The sequence below is a fragment of the Acipenser ruthenus genome, chromosome 12 (genome assembly GCF_902713425.1).
Source record: "Acipenser ruthenus chromosome 12, fAciRut3.2 maternal haplotype, whole genome shotgun sequence".
In the NCBI taxonomy this organism is placed as follows: domain Eukaryota; kingdom Metazoa; phylum Chordata; class Actinopteri; order Acipenseriformes; family Acipenseridae; genus Acipenser; species Acipenser ruthenus.
Genome location: NC_081200.1, coordinates 5,842,413 through 5,861,567, shown reverse-complemented (window position 1 = coordinate 5,861,567; position 19,155 = coordinate 5,842,413). Strand labels below are relative to the sequence as shown.

Here is a 19,155-nt window from a genome sequence, read left to right as displayed (position 1 = left end):
GTTAATAACACACTAGTGGCTTCACATACCGCTGCCCTGGTGTGCCGCCTTCCTTATAAAGGGCTTAAAGTGCACAGCCCTGTGATTACATTCACATCCGGATCTGAACTCACCCTAGCAAGTCATTTTCAGATCCTCATTCAGCATGACACTGTGGTCGCTCCCTTTTGTGTTGGGGTCAGTAGTTGAAGAGCAAATGGTGCCAGCTGACTTCGCCCATTAGAGCAGTGTTCTCACCGCTGACTCAAAAGCAATCGCTGACAAGCACCGAGTGATTGCGAGGAACTTCAAAGCTGTTCCACCCCCTAGACAGTCCTTCTCTGTAATCCCTAGCAGCGAATTTAAGGAGAAGCAAAGGGGAAGGACGCAGAATGACATTTTGCTTTCCAAATTAAAATAACATTTCTAAAAATGTTACTGTTAAACATGTTGGCTTTTTAGTACCAATGACTTGTTAATTGGGTTGAGGGTCATTCAAATTCCTGTACAGTTTTATCTTGTTGAACCTGGCGTGTTGGCTCTTGTCCACATTTTTTGAAATTCAGGCCAACAGTGCTTCAATTAACACATTTATATTACACACTCACTTTCGCATTAAAACATTACCTTTTTTTATAGTGTTGGTTAGAGTCTAAACCAGTACTCTAGATAAGCAGGAGGGTGTCACTGTGGTTTTGAACTGTGCTAGGGTGAGTCAAACAGAGTTTCAGCTTTGATCAGCAGATTGCAAATAGGCTCACCATGACCTTGGTCATGTGCAGTTGAAGCAGATCTCCAGTATTCTGTTTCATGTTTCCTGTTTCTTTTATGCGAACTCAGACATCAACCATGACAAGGGGGCTTTTGATTTCCCTTCTAAAAGAACATACTCTTCTCAGCAGGTTACAATGAAATCCATCTCCCTTTAGCAACAGCATTATAGTGTAATGTCTCGCGGTTTTAGCAATTATGCATGTGATTTACAGATTCAAGCACTTGTCAGGAAAGAATCACTTTGTAGACGATTAGCAACAAGTTACTGCCTGAATAGAGAATTTTTATTTCGTTATTATTTTTTAAGGAATTTTAAATCTAGGCTAGGGCTTTAACTGGGATGTTTCTCTTGTGTAAATAACAACTTATATTTTGTTTTTTTAAAAAAAAAAAAAAATACCAATATTGCCCAGCAACAGAAAAAAATAGTTTAATTTTATGTAACAACCCCACGTTACAACACATTAAGACAACTGAATTGCTGGCAACCAAAAACTGACGCAATGAGTGACGTGCGTTAACGTTTATGTAGTTTAATTTTAAATGCAGGTCGAGTATCGGCTCACACAATGCCAAAGCGTTTGGCAAATACATCGCTTTTGTTGCAGAATGCAAATCGTGTTGCAATGCAACTGCAGTCCACAACAGCACAAAAAACAACCGCTCAGCTCAATTTATTATGCAGTTTCACATGGGTCGACAACAGCAAAACCCACAGAAAACAAAAACGTTAAATATATTATTTGTTTTCGTTTCCTCTACCTATTTGTGGCATGAATGATTCATTTTTTTTTTTTTTTTTTTTTTTTTTTTTTTTAGTGCGCCTCCTACCTCAACCCAAACCCCGCGTGGGCCTGTTCCTTAACAGACTTCTGGAACACAATGACCTCAACCTAACGTCCTGAATATGAACTGCACAATTCAAACCCCATGAAAAACAGTATTTATTTTCTTAATTCTCATTTATTTCTCTCAATATATAAGCATAAGTCACCCAGAATCACTTCCTGGTACTGACAGACTTTTTTTTTTTTTTTTTTTTTTTTCCTTCAACAAAACCCCGCCCCTATGCTGCAGTTCCAGCTATGTGAGTGGATAAGAAAAGAACCATTTAAAAAAGTGCTTCAACAGCTGTGAGCCGCAGCCTCTAGAGCGGTCGTTGTACTTGATGCTGGAGCTGGGTGGTTACGCACCAAGCAGCCCTCAGAAGTTATAACACAAATACTTCAGGATACACGCGAAAAATACTAATGATCAGAGGAGTCGGACGATCCAGATCAGACAAATCTTAATATATCGAGGTAGGTTTTTTTTTATTATTATTATTATTTGTGTGTGACGTGTTACCGAGCGTACAGTCAGATATGCTTTGTTATGTTCATTACAGAAATCTACCAGATGTTAACAGTAGTAAAACTGCTTTCACCAGTCCTGTTGATCTTTCGTTTGACTGTTTTATGTTAAATGTGTCATGGCTTAATGTCCTTGAAGAACAATACGATACGGTTTTATGACTTTTTTTTTTTTTTTTTTTTTAAACGTTTCAACGCGACCCCTGTTTAAAATTGAAAAGGTGTATTTTCTACGTAAAATGCAGTCGCCACACCACATTACAGAACACGGTATTTTTTAGTACTTCTTGTTGTAGCCCTTCCTTATCAAGTTTCGCAATAAAAGGGACTGCATTGCCGTGAAAGTAGCACAGACAACGATAGGGTTTCTTTCAATTCGACCTCGCTCATAACCACCCAACGGTCTACACCCATCATGTCACGATTTACAGGAAGAGAACAATCTGCTCGTAAGGTGTTTTCAATTAATTATGATGTGTTGTTGGTTCTGTTTCAATGCCCTACGTGCCTGAGGGCTAACAACATGTTGAAAAAAAACTGTGGAGATTGTAATCTTATCACCATCAACATGACGTTTTCCATTTACCAAGCAGTCAACTGGTTTTATAACAATGTTTTGTTGTTCTCTCCCCCCTCCATCTTCATCTCAACAGGTTTTTTTAAAAAAAGTTATGGAGACAACTTTGCATTTACTGCAAACGGAAACAAAAAGTGTTGATACAATTTTAGGCACAACTTCATTGAACCTAAACTGCACGCCAATGCCGAGTGAAGACTTCAACGAACAGATGGGGCTGTCTGACAAAATCCCTCTTGTCAAGCCTTATTTAAAAAAGAAACACGCTCCGAGGAAGTTGGATACAAAATGTCTCCGGGCTTTGGATCCCATCCTGACCAGTTTATTAAGCTCAGATGCACTTGTAGGGGGAGGCGATGGGGTCTTTGTACCGAGGAATCAGTCCAGAAGTCAAAGAAATTTGTGCGAGGCTGTTGTACAAAAGCAAACGAGGCTAAACCAGATTTGCTTAAAAGAAGGGGGTGCTGTGCCTGGGTTGACACCGCGCGCTGAAGCAGCACAGCTAACTGACCCGAACGCTAAACTTGTGGAACCCGAACAAGAGGTTCAAATTCAGTCTGGTACAATAGATTCTGATGAGCGCAGTTTTCAGCCTCCGGCAAGCGAAACAGCGGTGGCGAGTGCTGCCAGTCCGCCGTGTCAAGATGACAAGATGAATGGAATCTACCCCTCTGAGTCGTTCCAGGGTGCTAATTGCCTTGCTGACAATGACAGCCTCGTGCAAAGCGGGATCTTCCAGGATAAAAGCGACGAAGCCTCGTTGGATCTTGTGTTTGAACTACTGACCCAGCTGCAGTATCACACGCAACAAGGGGACGGGATATCGGTCTGCGTGGATTTTCTGCAGGGGATCTGTGTTTATGGCAACGACTGCCCCGAACATCACACGGTGCTGCCTTACCACTGGCAGATCAGGAAGACTGGGACTCCGATTTGGCAAAGTGTTTCTGACGAATCGCAGGAACAATTGGAAAGACTCTATTGTAATCCAGATAATGAACAAGTCAGGCTTAAATATCAGTAAGTATTTGCCCACTGCCATTTGTTTAAAACCAGTTTTCATTGAATGAATACTTTTGACTGGCACAGTCACACATCCTCTCTTTTTTTTTTTTTACCATACTGGAAATTAAAATGTAAGTCTGTAGTCAAATCAAAGTACCAGGAAGCAATAACTGTTTGTCATAATTCTGGATATCGTGTCACTTTGCTGTTGGTCCGCACAGCAAAAGCATCCAGAATGTGTAATTATATTAATTATATATAGAAATCAGCTGCAATACCTAAGTGTCAGAGAAACAAATATTGACTGCTGTAATAAACAAGTCAACTTTATGATGTGTGAGCTTCAGTTGAGAAGTATAAAATAGAAAAGACACTTTTAAAAGTAGTTGTGCTGTAGAGAAGCATACCTTTTAAGTTACTGTATAACTACTTTCATTATATATTACAGCAATCCTGCCTTTGTGAAGTAGTCTCTTCCAGTAGTGCTGAATATTTGTGAATTCCATGGGGATTTTGTAATGTGGGCTGACAATGCCCCCATGGTTATGAGACCATTAAACTAATTTCACCTGAGGCAGATTCCAGGCCTTGCGAAAGGCATTATAGGCTATTCCTGTGCACGGACTGCTGGGTTTGTGTTGTGAATTAAACACTGTACCTTCCCTCATCAGCTGCTTCACATATGATGTTTTTGATTTGATTAAAGTATGGCTTGGCGTGTAGTCTGAAAGAAGTCCTCCAACTGCATCCAATATGTTTTTTCTGCATAATAGCAACTGGAAAGCTTCATATCTGAAATCCTGGAGATAATTGCTTGCAGTTGTAAAGTGTGTCCTTCTCCTGTCTGAAGTTCTGATTGTAAAACTCCATGTGTTGGCTATTGCCTGCACTAGTAAATTGATCTTGGGTTTCTCTTGGCTCGCTCTATGGTGCTAGATGATGTAATATTTACACCGTATCTCCTTATGTAGAAACATCACCCCTTTTCTTAAATTACCCTGACATGTGATATAATATGTTACACAGAAATAAAGTTCACCCCTTGTCTCCTCATCTTAGTGCCCCCTGTATCCTGGAGGGATGTTGTGTTCCTATAGCAACAGGATGTAGATAACAGCATGCCAGGGCCTAGCTGGGAGGCTTACAAACAAGCTGCTACAGTACATGGTTCACATGGTTACCACATTTGGCTGCTGCTATTAATCTCTTGTGGTCGGACAAGGTTTACAGGCCTATCTCGCAACAAGAAAGTCTGTTCAGCACTTTGCATCAATGAGTAAAGCCAAGTAAAAACACTGCAGCAGTGGTAACCAGGGTAACACAGTACAGTATGTATCACATGATAACTAGTAAAGGTGTAAGGGGTACAGTATTGCATAGTGTTATGATGAAGGTTGTTTACAGTATGCATATGTTTGTGGCTTGAGTCAAATATACCGGAAGAGAGAGAGATTGTTGCTCAGATTGACTGCATGATTCTCATCAAAGAGCTTGCTGACTAAACCAATATTACTGTAGCCTTATTTTGGACTCATCAGCTGGTGTAACCTCAGAAGACAGAAAGCACTTGGATAGTCACATCTACTACCAGTAACTGGGAAATCCAATAGAATCCTCTATTCATGGGATGAATAGATGCCTTGACTAAGAAAAAGAAGAGATGGGGTGGGGTGTTACACTGAGATATCGACATGTTAGGTTTTCCTTTTCATTTATTCCCTGATTGCCTTTGCTAGATAATCATTGAGAACCTTTAGGGGGTCTTATATCTTAAGAGCACTGAACTTAAGCAGCTTGTTGGTAAATCTATAGCAACACCCCTTTGTTACCCTTGTTTGAATTCAAATTGAGTATGCTGTTTTCTGTGCTGGATTCACTACAATGTACGTAACAGGTTTTGACTCAGCTATAGCTTAATCATTCCAAATTGCTGGTTCTCTACTAGTGAATTCTATTTTACAATGAAGATTCCCATTTTAACCCATTAAGTGCCATTGCCCTTCTTTTAAGAACAGGCTATTTTGTACCTATTTTTAAATGTTAATTTATTTATTTTAAAGAAATGTATTTGGTACTTAATGAGTTAATGGATTTTAAAATCTGATTCCTTGACACTTACTAGAGTTAGCATCGTTTTCATTGGTCCCTTTAAAGACTTTTACATTTTTTTTTATTTGTCTCCTAGATTTAGACATTTGTCTGCCATGCAAATGTGAGTTTTTTTCTCCTCCACTATTTGCCAACATTGTTGGTTGTACTGTAAGGACAGTAGTTCTTTATTTTTTATTTTTGAGGAAACAGCATGAGATGAGTCCCAACAAAAACAAGAACAAGAAGTCTCAATGCTCCCTTTATGGTTATTCTTTGTCATAACCTAATGCATAGGAAAATCAGGTCAACTTGCAAAGCAGAACTTAACCTAAGTTTCCATTCTTTCCAGGCAATGAGCTGTACAGTGTTAAAAAATAGCTTTGTATTACTTTGACAGGTTGATATAGCAACAGGTCACCATGGGGGTTTAGCTAAGTGGGGTTTTGAAGCTGAATGGAGTTCTGTGTCGTGCTGGCCCTTGATTTTGTTACAACAATATATATGTTCCTTATGGAAATACTGGCCTCAGATAGCTGACTCTCTATTATAAAATCTGCTTATCTAAGCTAAAGCTTGGAGGATGTGATTGGAAAGTGTAATTAAGGCTGCTGTACAGTACACAGTCCTGGAGCGTGTCACAAGCGGTTAACTAAAGTGCATATTGCCATTATATTGCCTTAGTAATATTACATTAATATTAAGGAGCCAATGTATAGTAACAACTGAATAGGAGAACTAGTAATTGGGGAGGTAATCATTTGAATGATTTATTTTTTGAAATCAGAATGAGAGAAAAGGACATGTTTCTGAACGCCATGTTTATTCAGTATTGTGTTTAAACATTTTCTACTTAGATACGCTTTCTGGTGTCACAATTGAATAGAATGTAACAGGAAATACTAAAAGAAAGCTCATTTCAGAAGAAATTGAAAAGACTTCCAGTTGCAATATTTGTCATTAGAAAATTAAGTTATTATTTATTATTGAGTGTTTAATACAGTAGTTATGGATGTTATTGGCCAGCACCTTGAGACACCTTGGTGTGAAGGGTGCTATATCAAATTAAAGTTATAGATATAGATGTGCTTTTCTATGGACTGTTTCTTAATAGGCTCAGATTACACGAATCGTGTAAATTGGCTTCTCTTCATAATATTCAGTACATGTGAAGTCTCTTGCTTCAAAGGTCAAGTGTGCAGTGGATTTGATTTCCTGTTTTGGGCGTTCTTCCAGTAATACAGTACTTTTTCATTTTCAGTGTTCAACGTGTCTTGAAAGCAGAGTGTACTTTAGCTTCTTTTCTACTTCCAACACATACAGAAGACGTTTTGGACTCAATCGCTGACCTTGCCAAGGAAATCTTATCTCATACAGACTGCTCGTGGATGCCTGTGCTGTTCATTGTCTTTCAAATCAGATAGATTTTTAAAATGATTTGTTGAGAGAAACCAATGCTATAAAAAAAATAAAAATAACGCCTCCCGGTAGAAAAACAATTTCCTTGCAAGCGCTGTAATTATTCAGAATCTAGTTGAATCTACTTCTTTACCTTCCAGTTTATGATTATGTTCTGTATATATAAGAATACAAGAATATGCCTACCTATTCTTAAAATGCATTTTATTAAAGGGTTACATCTATTGAGAAACATTATTTTTTAAATGGTACGGCACAAAAGCATTTTCTTTGTCTTGGGGAAATTGTACATTTGCTGTTGTTTTTATACCTTTTTAGGTAATATAATTGCAGTACTGCAGTGTAACAAAACACTTCCGTACTCTACTGGAAAACAGATACTGCAGTTGCGCCCTTTAGACACTGTTTTGGCGGTGTGGTGTTCCCATACCTGATAGTGCTCTGACTGTCAGTCCTGATGAATTTTTGTGCCAAAGGGCATTCTAACTTCACACAGTTCAGCCCTTTCAGGGTTTAGAATGGGTGTCATAGGAATGGGTCTTGTTAAAACTCAAATTTTGTATAAAGTCAACAGGGGAAAAAAGCTTTAGTCCTATAATTTTTTACTAGTGTAAAATATTAATGTTGGTTCATGTTCTAAAATTGAGAAAGAAACTTGAGTGTGCTTAAAAGGCTTTGTGTTTTTTAGAAAATGTAGCAAAAGTAGTTTTAATCCTTTCAAAAACAGGTCTAAATTACAGACAGAACTAAGTTGCTTTGGTTCTCAAGGGCCCCTTTGTAGAAAACAAAAATGTTCAAACAGAAGTGCAAAGCCTAATCTAGCCCCTTGACGCTTTTGAGCATTTTTGAACTTGGAGATGCTTGTTTGTGTGGAAGGCCTTAGGGTCTCAGCAAGCCCACCTAGGATATTCCAGATTTTCATTCCCAGTACCAGGCATGACTGAATAAATCACACAGGAGCATATTAAATGGCTTTTTAACACTCTGATGCTGATCCAATCAGAGTGCTAATGAACGTGAAAAACAGTTGTTAATTAAAGTGCAGGAATGTTATTTTTAGATTCTTAACTAACTAGCTTGGCTAGCCCCAGTAGAGACCCAGCACCTAGAGCACCTTGGTTCATTCTGGGTGCTGCTTGCTCTTAGTTAGTGTCACAGCTTGATAGTACTGCTGGCCAGCAAATTCACCCGACTTGTGTGCTTTTTGGAGCAGTGCGTGCAATTGTTTGCATGTAAACATTGCACACCCTGGACCGCTCTGTAACTAGAGTTGCAAACCTAAGCATGCATGTTTACATGCAACAGCTGTCTTTTGTCTGTTGTATGGAAACATGCTCATGTCATAGATCTGGTGTTCTGTTTTTTTTATGGCTTTTTTATGCCTCACTGTTTTGTTTTTTTATGATCTAGCTATAGAAAGTCAGTTGGGAAGATGTTATTGGTGTCAGCTCCACCTGTTTTTTTTTTTTTTTTTTTTTTTAAGTTGCTGCTTTTGTCATAGCAAGGGAATTAAAAAGGCCACATCATGCAAGTGCTGACATGTGGTGAAACTGAAGCATAAAACATAGTAGTGCTGCTTTAATGGATACCTAATAGCACCACAACACTAGTCACTGTATAGTAACACAGTTTTAACATTCTAATACTTGCATATTGCCTAAGATTCTTTTATATTTGGTACAAATTTAGTGTGATCGGAATATATATTTGAGTCCACTTGTTTTCTTTTACATGGATTAGATTTATCACATAAGCAGCTTTAATATAGTATGTACATGGAAATATATTTACATGCACTGCCTTCTTTTTGCCTTCCTTGTCGGGCAACTGTGGGTTGCCATCAAAAAGGGGCCATCAAAAAGGGGAGGCTTGCTTAACCGGGATTAAAGATTATAATTATTGTAAATCGGTTATCAGTACCTCTGGCACTGGCAAGGTCCTTTATTCCTTTGATAAATACAATCATGTTTGCTCATACATTCAAATATTAGTCCCACACTAGTGAGAATCGTTCCATTCATTTAAGGAAAAACACGCTGGCCCTTTGTTTGCACTCGCTTGTAAGTACTTTAAATATAAACGCAACAGCAGAATCTGCCGCGTGACTGTCGGCTCCCTTTATTGTGAGTCTGTGGGTCTTTTTCTCACCTCAGCACTACGCAGAAGGAACTCAAGTCAGTTCAGCAGAGCCCCATCTGCCTGTTAAATTGGTTCTACGGCATTAAACAGGTCTCCACTTGCTAGTGCGAAGCCTGCAGAGCTTGAATCTCAGACTGTGCGTCAGAACTCTAACTGCTAAACCTATGTTCCAACTTATCCCGGAACAACTTAAAAGTTGTCCCATTCTCAGATGAGGGTTATTGGGGAAAATATCCTGACCTCATTAAAAGGATATTTGCTGATATGGTTCATTTTATTTATATTTAATTTTTTTTTTTTTTTTATCATTTTTTTTTATAAATTTAGTCGTCGCCAATTATTTTTACCCCGGTTTTCACCCCAATTTAGCATGCCCAATTATTATCTGTATCCCCGGCTCACCGCTCGCAACCCCCCCGCCGACTCAGGAAACGGAGGCTGGAACACGCGTCCTCCGAAACGTGCTCCTTCCAAGCCGTCATTTTTCGCACTGCAGATCCACAGCAATGCTACCAGACCTATAGTGCCGGAGGACAACACAGATCTGGCGGCTCCGCTGCAGAGCCACAGGCGCCCTATCGGCCACAGGGGTCGCTGATGTGCGGTGAGCCGTGGATTCCCCTGCCGACCTAAGCCCTCCCTACCCGGGCAGCGCTCAGCCAATTGTGCGCCGCCCCCTAGGAACTCTCGGTCACGGTCAGCTGTGACATAGCCTGGATTCGAACCAGCGATCTCCAGGCTATAGAGCACATCCTGCGAGGAGCGCCTTTACTGGATGCGCCACTCGGGAGCCCGGTTCATTTTATTTAAGTTTGTTTCATTACTCTGCGTATTTCTCAAGTGAAACTGTGATCGAAACTGAGACTTTTAAGAGGAAGCCCTTGCAAATGTGTTGAGTCACAGTTAGGAAAAGTTGCTCTTATTGTATGTCTGGTTTTTAATTCCCCCATTCTATTTTAAAAGTGCAATCAGTTTGCAGAATTATGTTGGCTGACTTGCTGCACTAGTCCAAACAATTCTGTGCAAGGACTGCGATGTAACCAATACTTCTTTCATACTATTTAGTGGCATTTGCTGTGCTACTGGTGACTACATGCTTGTATCTATCTATCTATCTAGGCCTATATATAAAGGGTTACTAGAATACAAGAAATCTTGCTAATGCAGAGATGGTTTTGGAGTGACTGGATGCTTAATTAATTGGCGCAGTAAAACAGGAAAATGAACTGATTATAAGAGATAATCTTTCTGATTTGAATCCACACCTTCATTTCATATCATATTCTTTTGGACACATTTTTGTCATTGCTGACTTGTTTGAACAGGTTTATTGCTGGTGTTTTCGCTCTAAAATACACTAAGTGCTCCCCTGATTAATTCAGCCCTTTCTCAAATACAATGATGTCTTTAAGGGCCTACTGTGAAACAGGGCTACAAACTACTGATTGCTAGCAATCCATGGTAAATAATAAAGGACTCTTTGGACTGTGAAGCCATTTTATTATGGAGCAGCAAAAAGCCGGTCAAGTGTTTTGTCCACAGTCCACAGTGTTCGAAAATAATACTCTTTACAACCTTTCACATATCATGGACTTTAGGAACTAGCGCCAGAGAGCCTAGAAATCTTCCAATAAATAATAATAACAGATAATATGTGTGGATAATAATGTCCTTGCAATAAAAAATATTCTAACCGAACTTTCCTTCTGTTTCAGGGGACGTGTTTTTGCACTGGATTTCAGCCTCATGAGGGTTGCCGATGTAGAATATGACTTGGTGCGGAGATTGTCCACTCCTCCCAGCACCAACCTAAACTCCAACTACCACACTGTGTGGAAGTACTACTGCCAGGACAGCTTCGGCTGGAGGGAGTACTCTGAGGTAAACAACAGCTTTTTATTGATCTCTCCTCTTTGAACTGTCCACAACCTGATCGATAGCTGAAAGCCCTGCATGACTTAGAATATTAGGAAATCAAATTTTGTTCAGGCAGACAGTATTTCACTGGGCTCTGTGAATTTAGCTAAAAGCAAAGTGCAGATCTAATATAGGAACTGAAAACAAAATACTGATTGAAATAACGAAGAATTAAAATTAAAAATCGTATTCATTTTGCGTGAACAGGATAAGAAAAGAGCTGTCTGTAATGTGGGCAGTACCGATCAGGGTCAAGGGGATAATTGGTAATTGCGATAATAAAAAGTAGATATCAGATTTTAGAAATATAAATACAAAAAATGCCTACAGTGAGTGAACTTGTTTCCTCCATATGATATGCATGGATAGCTCTTTGGTTTAAGCTCAGATGCAGGGCAGGAAGCCCGGGGAATGCTAGACCTCTGCTTCACCCTGCTGCGATGTGATATCTGATGTCAACTGAGGCTGCCTGTTAAAAGTGAGGATGTCTCTGGTGTGAATTTGTGTACAGCACCACAGATGACTATACAGTATATGTACTGTACATACAGATACTGTACATCCACCTTGATTCATCGTATCTCTGTTAAGATAAAGCTTTTTTTTTTTTTCTCTCAACAGCCAGTTGTTCGATTGATAGAAGAAGCTACCTGCAGGGGGTTAAAGGAAGTGCGCTTTGTGACTTTGCAAAATCAGTACATCCTGAACATCAGAGAAGGGTTCCAGCAGAACGCCATCTTTGGTTTCAGAAGACAGATCAAGAAAAGACCCCTTTTCCTCTCCACGGTCATGCTGATGCCTTACTTACAGTAAGTAAACCATTGAAACTGCCCGTTATTTTGTTGCAAATTTGATATTTATATGTACAGTTGTAGTCAAAAGTTTACATACCCCAATGGAAATGTATAATTTCTAGAAATTTGTCAAACAAATCATTATAAGAAAAATCTTTAGTAGCAAAAGTTCTCCTTTTGTGGGTGAGTAAAAAAAGTTACTAATTCAAAAGTATTCATACCCTGACAAGGAAAATGAAATTAATAACTAGTTGAGGCACCTTTAGCAATAATAACCTCTTTGAAACGATTAGGATATTTGTCAATGAGCTTTTGGCATGATTCTTTTGTGATTTTTTTTTTTTTTTACCATTCTTCAAAGCAAAATTGTTCCAGTTCATTCAAATTCTGAGGACTTGTCTTGTGCACAGCCTTCTTCAACTCATACCAAAGATTCTCAATCGGATTTAGATCGAGACTTTGACTAGGACATTCCAGAACCTTGATTTTAATCTTCTTTAACCATTCTGAAGTAGATTTTGATGTGTGCTTTGGATTGTTGTTGTGTTGGCATGTCCAGTTTAAACCAAATTTTGTAATGGAGGGTTTCAGATGATTGGCCAATATCTTTTGGTATGCTATGGAATCCATTTTACAATGCATTGGAACTACATTTCCTGTGCCATTAGAGGGAAAACAGCCCCATAGAAGGATATTACCACCTCCATGCTTGACAGTAGGTATGGTGTTCTTTTCTTTGTACGCCTCACCAGACTTTCTCCAAACGTAACAACTACCAGCGTGACCAAATAGCTCGATTTTTGTTTCATCCCTCCACAAAACCTTTGACCAGAACTCATATCCATCATTCAAATGCCATTTTGCTAACTTTAAGTGATTGTCCTTGTGACGTTTTTCTAAGAGTTGCTTTTTCCTTGGCCTGTGACCATTGAGACCTTCACCATGCAAGAAACCCCAGTCCCACTTGCATCCAATTCACTTTGAATACCTTCCCAATTTTTCTACTTGTTCTTCGTGAAAGAACCTTCTTTCTTCCAGACCGAGGGAGCGTTGTGACAGTACCATGAGTCTTGTACTTCTTGATAATAGAAACAATAGTTGAAATTGGGATACTCAAATGCTTGGAAATCTCATTGTATCATTGTCCAACTTTATGATAATAAATGATTTTCTGCCTAAGGTCTTCTGATAGCTCTTTACTTTTTCCCATATTGACTTATTGGTAATGACAGCAATCATCCTATGCCTAACCCTTTTATACTCTAAGAATGTTCACCTACAATCCAACATTTTCTAGACTTTTTCTAGAAATAGGTTCTGCATTATCATATTGAAATGTCTAGCACCTTGTAGAAAATACTCTCATAGCATCAAAGGGTATGAATACATTTGAATTAGCATTTTTGGAATTATGCAAACAAAATTAATGAAATAAATAATTGTAGACATCCCTTTCTTTTTTCCTCATCCACAAAAGCAAAACTTTTGCTACAAAAGATTTTTCTTAAAATTCTTTGTTTTTCGAGAAATTTTCACATTTCCATTGGGGTATGTAAACTTTTGACTACAACTGTATATATACATTTTTTAAAAATCAATAATATAAAAAAATCAGGTCAACCCCATGATTACGTCTTCTAAACACACAAGGAAACCAGAATGTGGTTGTTCTCTTTCACCGTCGGTGCCTTCAGCGATGAAAATGACTACCATATGTTAACGCTGTTTATATGACAAGCTAACTGAAGAATTAGCTCCAATATATCCTGAAGCCCCCAAAGATTCCTATCGGCCTTACCATGTGGCCATTATACACAGGCTGGTCCTGGTTACTGATTTTCACAGAAAAGGCAGAAAAATACAGTTTTGCTGTGATTGTCTATATTATTGTGCCTTTCTGCAATGTGAGGTAATGCCATTATAAAGCCTGCTGTGATTTTTAAAATACATTGCAATGATGTAGTTAACAGCTACACATTTAAATGTGTTGTTTAGGGCTAGTTTGATCATGTTACATGGCGACTTTGTCCTGCAAGGTTTGTAAGGACATAGCCTCCTGAGGCTTCACTAATTGCTGGTGAATTGGCCTCTGTACCTCTTTGAATTACCGGACATCCGAATGCTTGTGTCGGCTTCTGCTTCTTCTCTTTTGAAAGTTAAAAAGGATTAAAGATGGGTGTCTGCTTTCAGCGGTGCTGTTGCCTAAAGTTTAGGATCAGAAAGACTTGCATATCCATCAAAGCCCAGATGAATGAAGTGCCATGTGGCTCCTGTGCTTTGACTCAAACTAATAAGGATGCCATTTCTCTGATCTCAGCAGCACAGCTGGAAACATTATTGTCAGAAACCAGTGGTTAGAAACATATTGTGCCTACCAAGGGGTGGAAGTCATTAGTTTGACTGACAGCTTGGCTTATTGCTACAATTAAACCGATTTCAACCAGGGGTACACTCCTCAACTCATTACCTCATTGTCCATCATTTATAAAGGACTGGATGGGTTTTTTGTTCTTGTTGTTTTTTTTTTTTCTTTTCTTTTCCCAGTGTAGCTGTACAGATGGCAGCCTTTGTAAACATGTGACTTGTATTTAGAGAACTGCTTATCAGTTTTATCCAAGATGGTTACAGCATTCTTTTATCACAAGTAATTGAGTGTAACAGAATCTGGGTATATGTGGAAGAACCAGTCCATCCATGTGTACTGTATGTTGCACTTATGTACCTGCAGTGCATGTGCAATGTGTCATGAGGCATCATTTTCATGATCCTGATCTAATGTTGTGCTTCCAGGCGTGATGGAGGATTTACGTTGCTACACACAGTGCTTGTTGATTGAAAGAGTACTGCATTTAGAATATGTCATGAAATGTCAGTCGTGTGTTTTTTTGTGTGTTTAAGTTTTTTTATGTTTTTCATTTTTTTCCTTCTGTGTCTAGAACGCTTAGTGGCCTCTCTTTACCAATATCTCTACCAAGCGGAACAGCTTCCTCTGAACCCCTATCTCCAACAGCCTCTACCTCTCTGAAGATGTATCCCGAAACCTGGATTTCGATGGATTCCTTTCAGGATTTTATGCAAGTGCCTGTGTCTAAGGAAGACAAAAGCTACAGAACTGTCTATAGTCTCTTCCACAAGACTGTATCAGAGACTAAATTTAAGATCATGAAGATCACCAGGGTGCAGAATCCTTTCCTTTGGGAAAAGTATAAAAGGTAGAGTAATCTAAATTTGTATTCGTAAAGTTAACTACTATTTCAGATTTGGCAGAGTATGACTAGAGACCTCAGCTGGAAACTGTGTAAAGTGAAGATGAAAATGGACAGTAGGAAGCACTTTTTACCCATGCGTATTACATGCATGGAATAGTTTTCCAGGTGTAATGGCTAAAACACTGGTATCATTCAGAATACAATTAGATACTGCCCTTGAGCCAGTGGTGGGCTAACAACCTTTCTCGTTTTCGGCATATTCAAAATGAAAAATTCTTTATTTTTTCAAAAAAGCAATTTAAACAACAACTATAATGTTAATACTCACCTTCCTGTTTGGGATTTTTAGGTATGTATGTTAGTTTCAAATACTGTTGTATATACAGGTGGAAGAAATGCCATAAACCCTGCACTAATTGTGTGGATAGTACTGTGTCTAATTTCTCTAGAAGGTCAGCTGAGACTCAAAGCCCGTTACCAGATTAGTACAGTGAGTCTACCTAGTCTGAGGTACAACAGGAAGTGTACAGTGTATTGTAGTTCTGAGAACAGGAGCACTTCCAGTTACCGGTGTGCTGACCTGTCTTTTGGTCTATTAAAGATGGGCAGTGTTTCAACTAAACGCTTGATGTTAAGGGCACCCACTCACACACCATTAAAGCTTCCAAAGGCTGTTATGAGGCTAATAAATAGCAGATTAACCTGCTAGAAATAGATCAGCTTGCGGCATCATTTGTATCACAGTGCCCATTAGAACACAGTAGCAGCTGATGTTCCTATCAGAATGTGGGAAGCATTTAAATCGCACTTGTTCTAAGGAACAGAGGCCCTTTTAAGGGTAATGGTTTAAAAAAAAAAAAAAAACGCCACAAGGAAAGGACCTAGATCTTGAGAGTCACCGCAACCTGTCCTGGTTAATAAAAAATGAATAAAAAAGCTGTACTGTAATATATTGGAAGCAAACAGAAATGGGGTTGGTGTGAAGTGTTAATGAGAGTCCACTTCAGAGAATTAGAAGGGTTTATTTAACAAAAAATGAAGCACTTTGTTTTGGAATTTGACAGGCTTTACAAATGCAAAGTAAACATGCTGAGGAACGCAAGGCATTTGTTGAATTAAAACATCCCTCCCTCCCTCTCTCCCTCTCTCTCCTGAAATCAATAGAAATATTCGCAGTCCCCGCCAATGAAGCAGGCTTCTTTTTAAGTCTTTGCTTGGTTCAAACCATTAACAGAACGGAACAGTCAATGACAGTTACAGTGCAGTGTGACTGTGCCGCCTGGAAGCTTTTATAGGCTTAGATGGAACACCCAGTGTTTTACCAGTGGAGTTCAAAATGCTATATATTTTTTTTTTTTGTGTATTTACAGGAAGAAGGAGTACATGTCTAGAAAAATGAGCGAAATGGACCGCATGATAAACGAAAGACACCTGTTCCACGGGACCTCCCAGGACGTTGTCGACGGGATCTGCAAACACAACTTCGACCCACGGGTCAGTGGGAAACACGCCACCATGTTTGGACAGGGAAGCTACTTTGCCAGAAAGGCCATCTACTCGCACAACTTTTCCAAACGGTCTCCGAAGGGAGTTCACTATATGTTTCTAGCCAAGGTGCTCACAGGGAAATTCGTAGTGGGCAACGCCACCATGAGGAGGCCACCGCCTTTGAACGCCAACGACCCATCCAGTGACTTGTTCGACTCTTGCGTTGACAACTGGATAGACCCTCAAATCTTTGTCATTTTTAACGATGACCAGAGCTACCCTTATTTCATTATACAGTATGAAGAAGTTTCCAATACTGTCGCTATTTAGTCTGTTTTGTTGCTAAACCCTGCTGAAGAAAAGCCAGTGGACCGTAAGGTTACTGAGTCAGGGTTTCTATGAATCAGATATACCAGACCCATTTCTGTATTTCAAGCTTTGGACATTAAAAAAGGCAATGATCTCACAGCTCTATATGGGGAGCAGTTTCACTGCTAGACAAAGTAAAAATTGAGCATTTGACAAGACTGTTTTATAGCAGCTGCATCTTTTAATGTTTAGAACTTTCCAAGTTTGTGTATAGTTTTATTGAAGACGTTAGTGGCATGTTCAAAAACCAATGGTGTTGTGACATTTGACTTTCAGATTTGTGAGAATTGTAAATATGTATTCATTGTTTATTTGAAATATGTGCCTTTTTGTTTATATAAAAAATGTTTATTTATGTTAGTAAATGTTCGATTTAAAAAAAAAAATGGTCTTGATAGAAAGTTTATTTAAATGTGTGATATTGAAGTTCAGAACACTGAATAGATTACAAGTAGGTCTGAAGAGCACGACGAGCACCAGAAAACAGTTTCACACGAATTTCCATTTGGGCACAGACAATGGATTTTTTTGTCTAATTGAATACATTAAAATAGATTAGCATTTCACAATAACAAAAACGCTGCTTCTCTGGAACTGGAGTGTCACATGTAAGTGAATATTAACAATACAGCATGTGTGAGGCTGCAGTCTGCCTCTGGGATTACAATATACTGTATTACTTTAACTATTGCTAACCTATATTTTAAGGTAATTAAAAAATATAAATAAAGAGGGGCAAACTAACTGTGGGCGGTTCTGAGGTTCAATATAAAGCTAGTGACACCAAGTGCGTTTTCTAGCATTCATCACAAAGGGGCCACCTATAGCCAATCATATTAGAGCTTACGTACCATCGTAAACAAAAGCAAACAGAATGCAGATGCCGCCAGTGGCAATGGAAACCGCTCCACAATCTATTTTACCTGCTATTAAAACAGAAATCTCAAGCCATGTCAACAGGAAGCACTAGAAGGTTTATCAAAACAAGATTCCTTCCCCCCTTCCCCCCTTCCCCCCACGCCCCCTGTACACTGTGCCGTAGTGCTATTGTTGTCATTCAAGACTCTGCGCCTGCTGGTTTCGATAAGGGCATGCTTGACTTATTACCTTGCCTATTGGCTCAGGATACAAATGTATAGAGCATGAAATCAATAGTCCAATATTATTAAAAATTGCCAGCACAAACTGAAGTAAACATACCAGTAGTGCTTTATTATACAGTACAAAGCCTTAAAGGTAACCAAAGTACACTGGCCTTGAAGACCTTGGATCACATTTCCCTGTGGAAAATAAACATTTATCATAAAAACAGGCCAACTTTAGAGCAAACGGACGCTAATGTGCACTGCACCCTGGTTGCTCATTTAAGTTTAATATAGTGTGCTCGTTTCCTGAAATATAACTAATTAGTACAGATTCAGTCCCCAGTTGGTGCTAATTGTATATAAAGGCTGGTAAACATTCAATATCACTACTTATAACATGTTGTTACATTTTTATGTGTCGAACAGTTTGTTTAATGTTACGGATGATGGTTTTTGCAATTGAATGCAGTGTTGGCATTAAATAATTGCACACAGTAATAATAGGTTTTATTATGTGGTACTTTTTAATGGCAGCTATAAGGAGCAGATGCCCATATTAATTAGTTAGTTTAAATATTTTGGAAGGTGGCATGAGATTATTTGTTACCAGGTCCATGCCAAGGCAGACTGACATGCTTTGTTTGATTTGTAACAGGAACAAACAACATGTAGTTATCAGGGTCACAAAGAAAGCTCAAATGATCTTTAAAGTGATCTTCAAATGCACACAAGTACAATGTTGCTCCACAATAAAAATGAAGGCAGGTATGAAATCGGGGGACGCTTGCTGAATCAGCCAGTGCAAGCGTGTGAAAGTGGAACCGTTTAGTACAGTATATTCTAGATGTTAACAATGGATTGCTAAAGGTTTAGTGCATTAACTAGCTGGCAGTTAATCTGTAGTTACTTTGCATAGGGCAGACACATTTGATTGTGAACTGTAGGATGCTACAGTAAGTA

General features: G+C 38.9%; 1 protein-coding gene across 1 annotated transcript; it reads left to right on the top strand.

The window, feature by feature from the left end:
• Window positions 1–1,860: 1,860 nt before the first annotated feature.
• On the top strand, window positions 1,861–18,061 carry LOC117416696 (protein mono-ADP-ribosyltransferase TIPARP-like). The gene is made up of 6 exons (XM_034028055.3): window positions 1,861–2,054; window positions 2,759–3,702; window positions 11,049–11,214; window positions 11,872–12,059; window positions 14,981–15,256; window positions 16,624–18,061. Exons 2-6 carry the CDS (start codon window positions 2,777–2,779, stop codon window positions 17,069–17,071), a joined length of 2,004 nt encoding a protein of 667 aa, XP_033883946.1. The 5' UTR covers window positions 1,861–2,054; window positions 2,759–2,776; the 3' UTR covers window positions 17,072–18,061.
• Window positions 18,062–19,155: the final 1,094 nt, after the last annotated feature.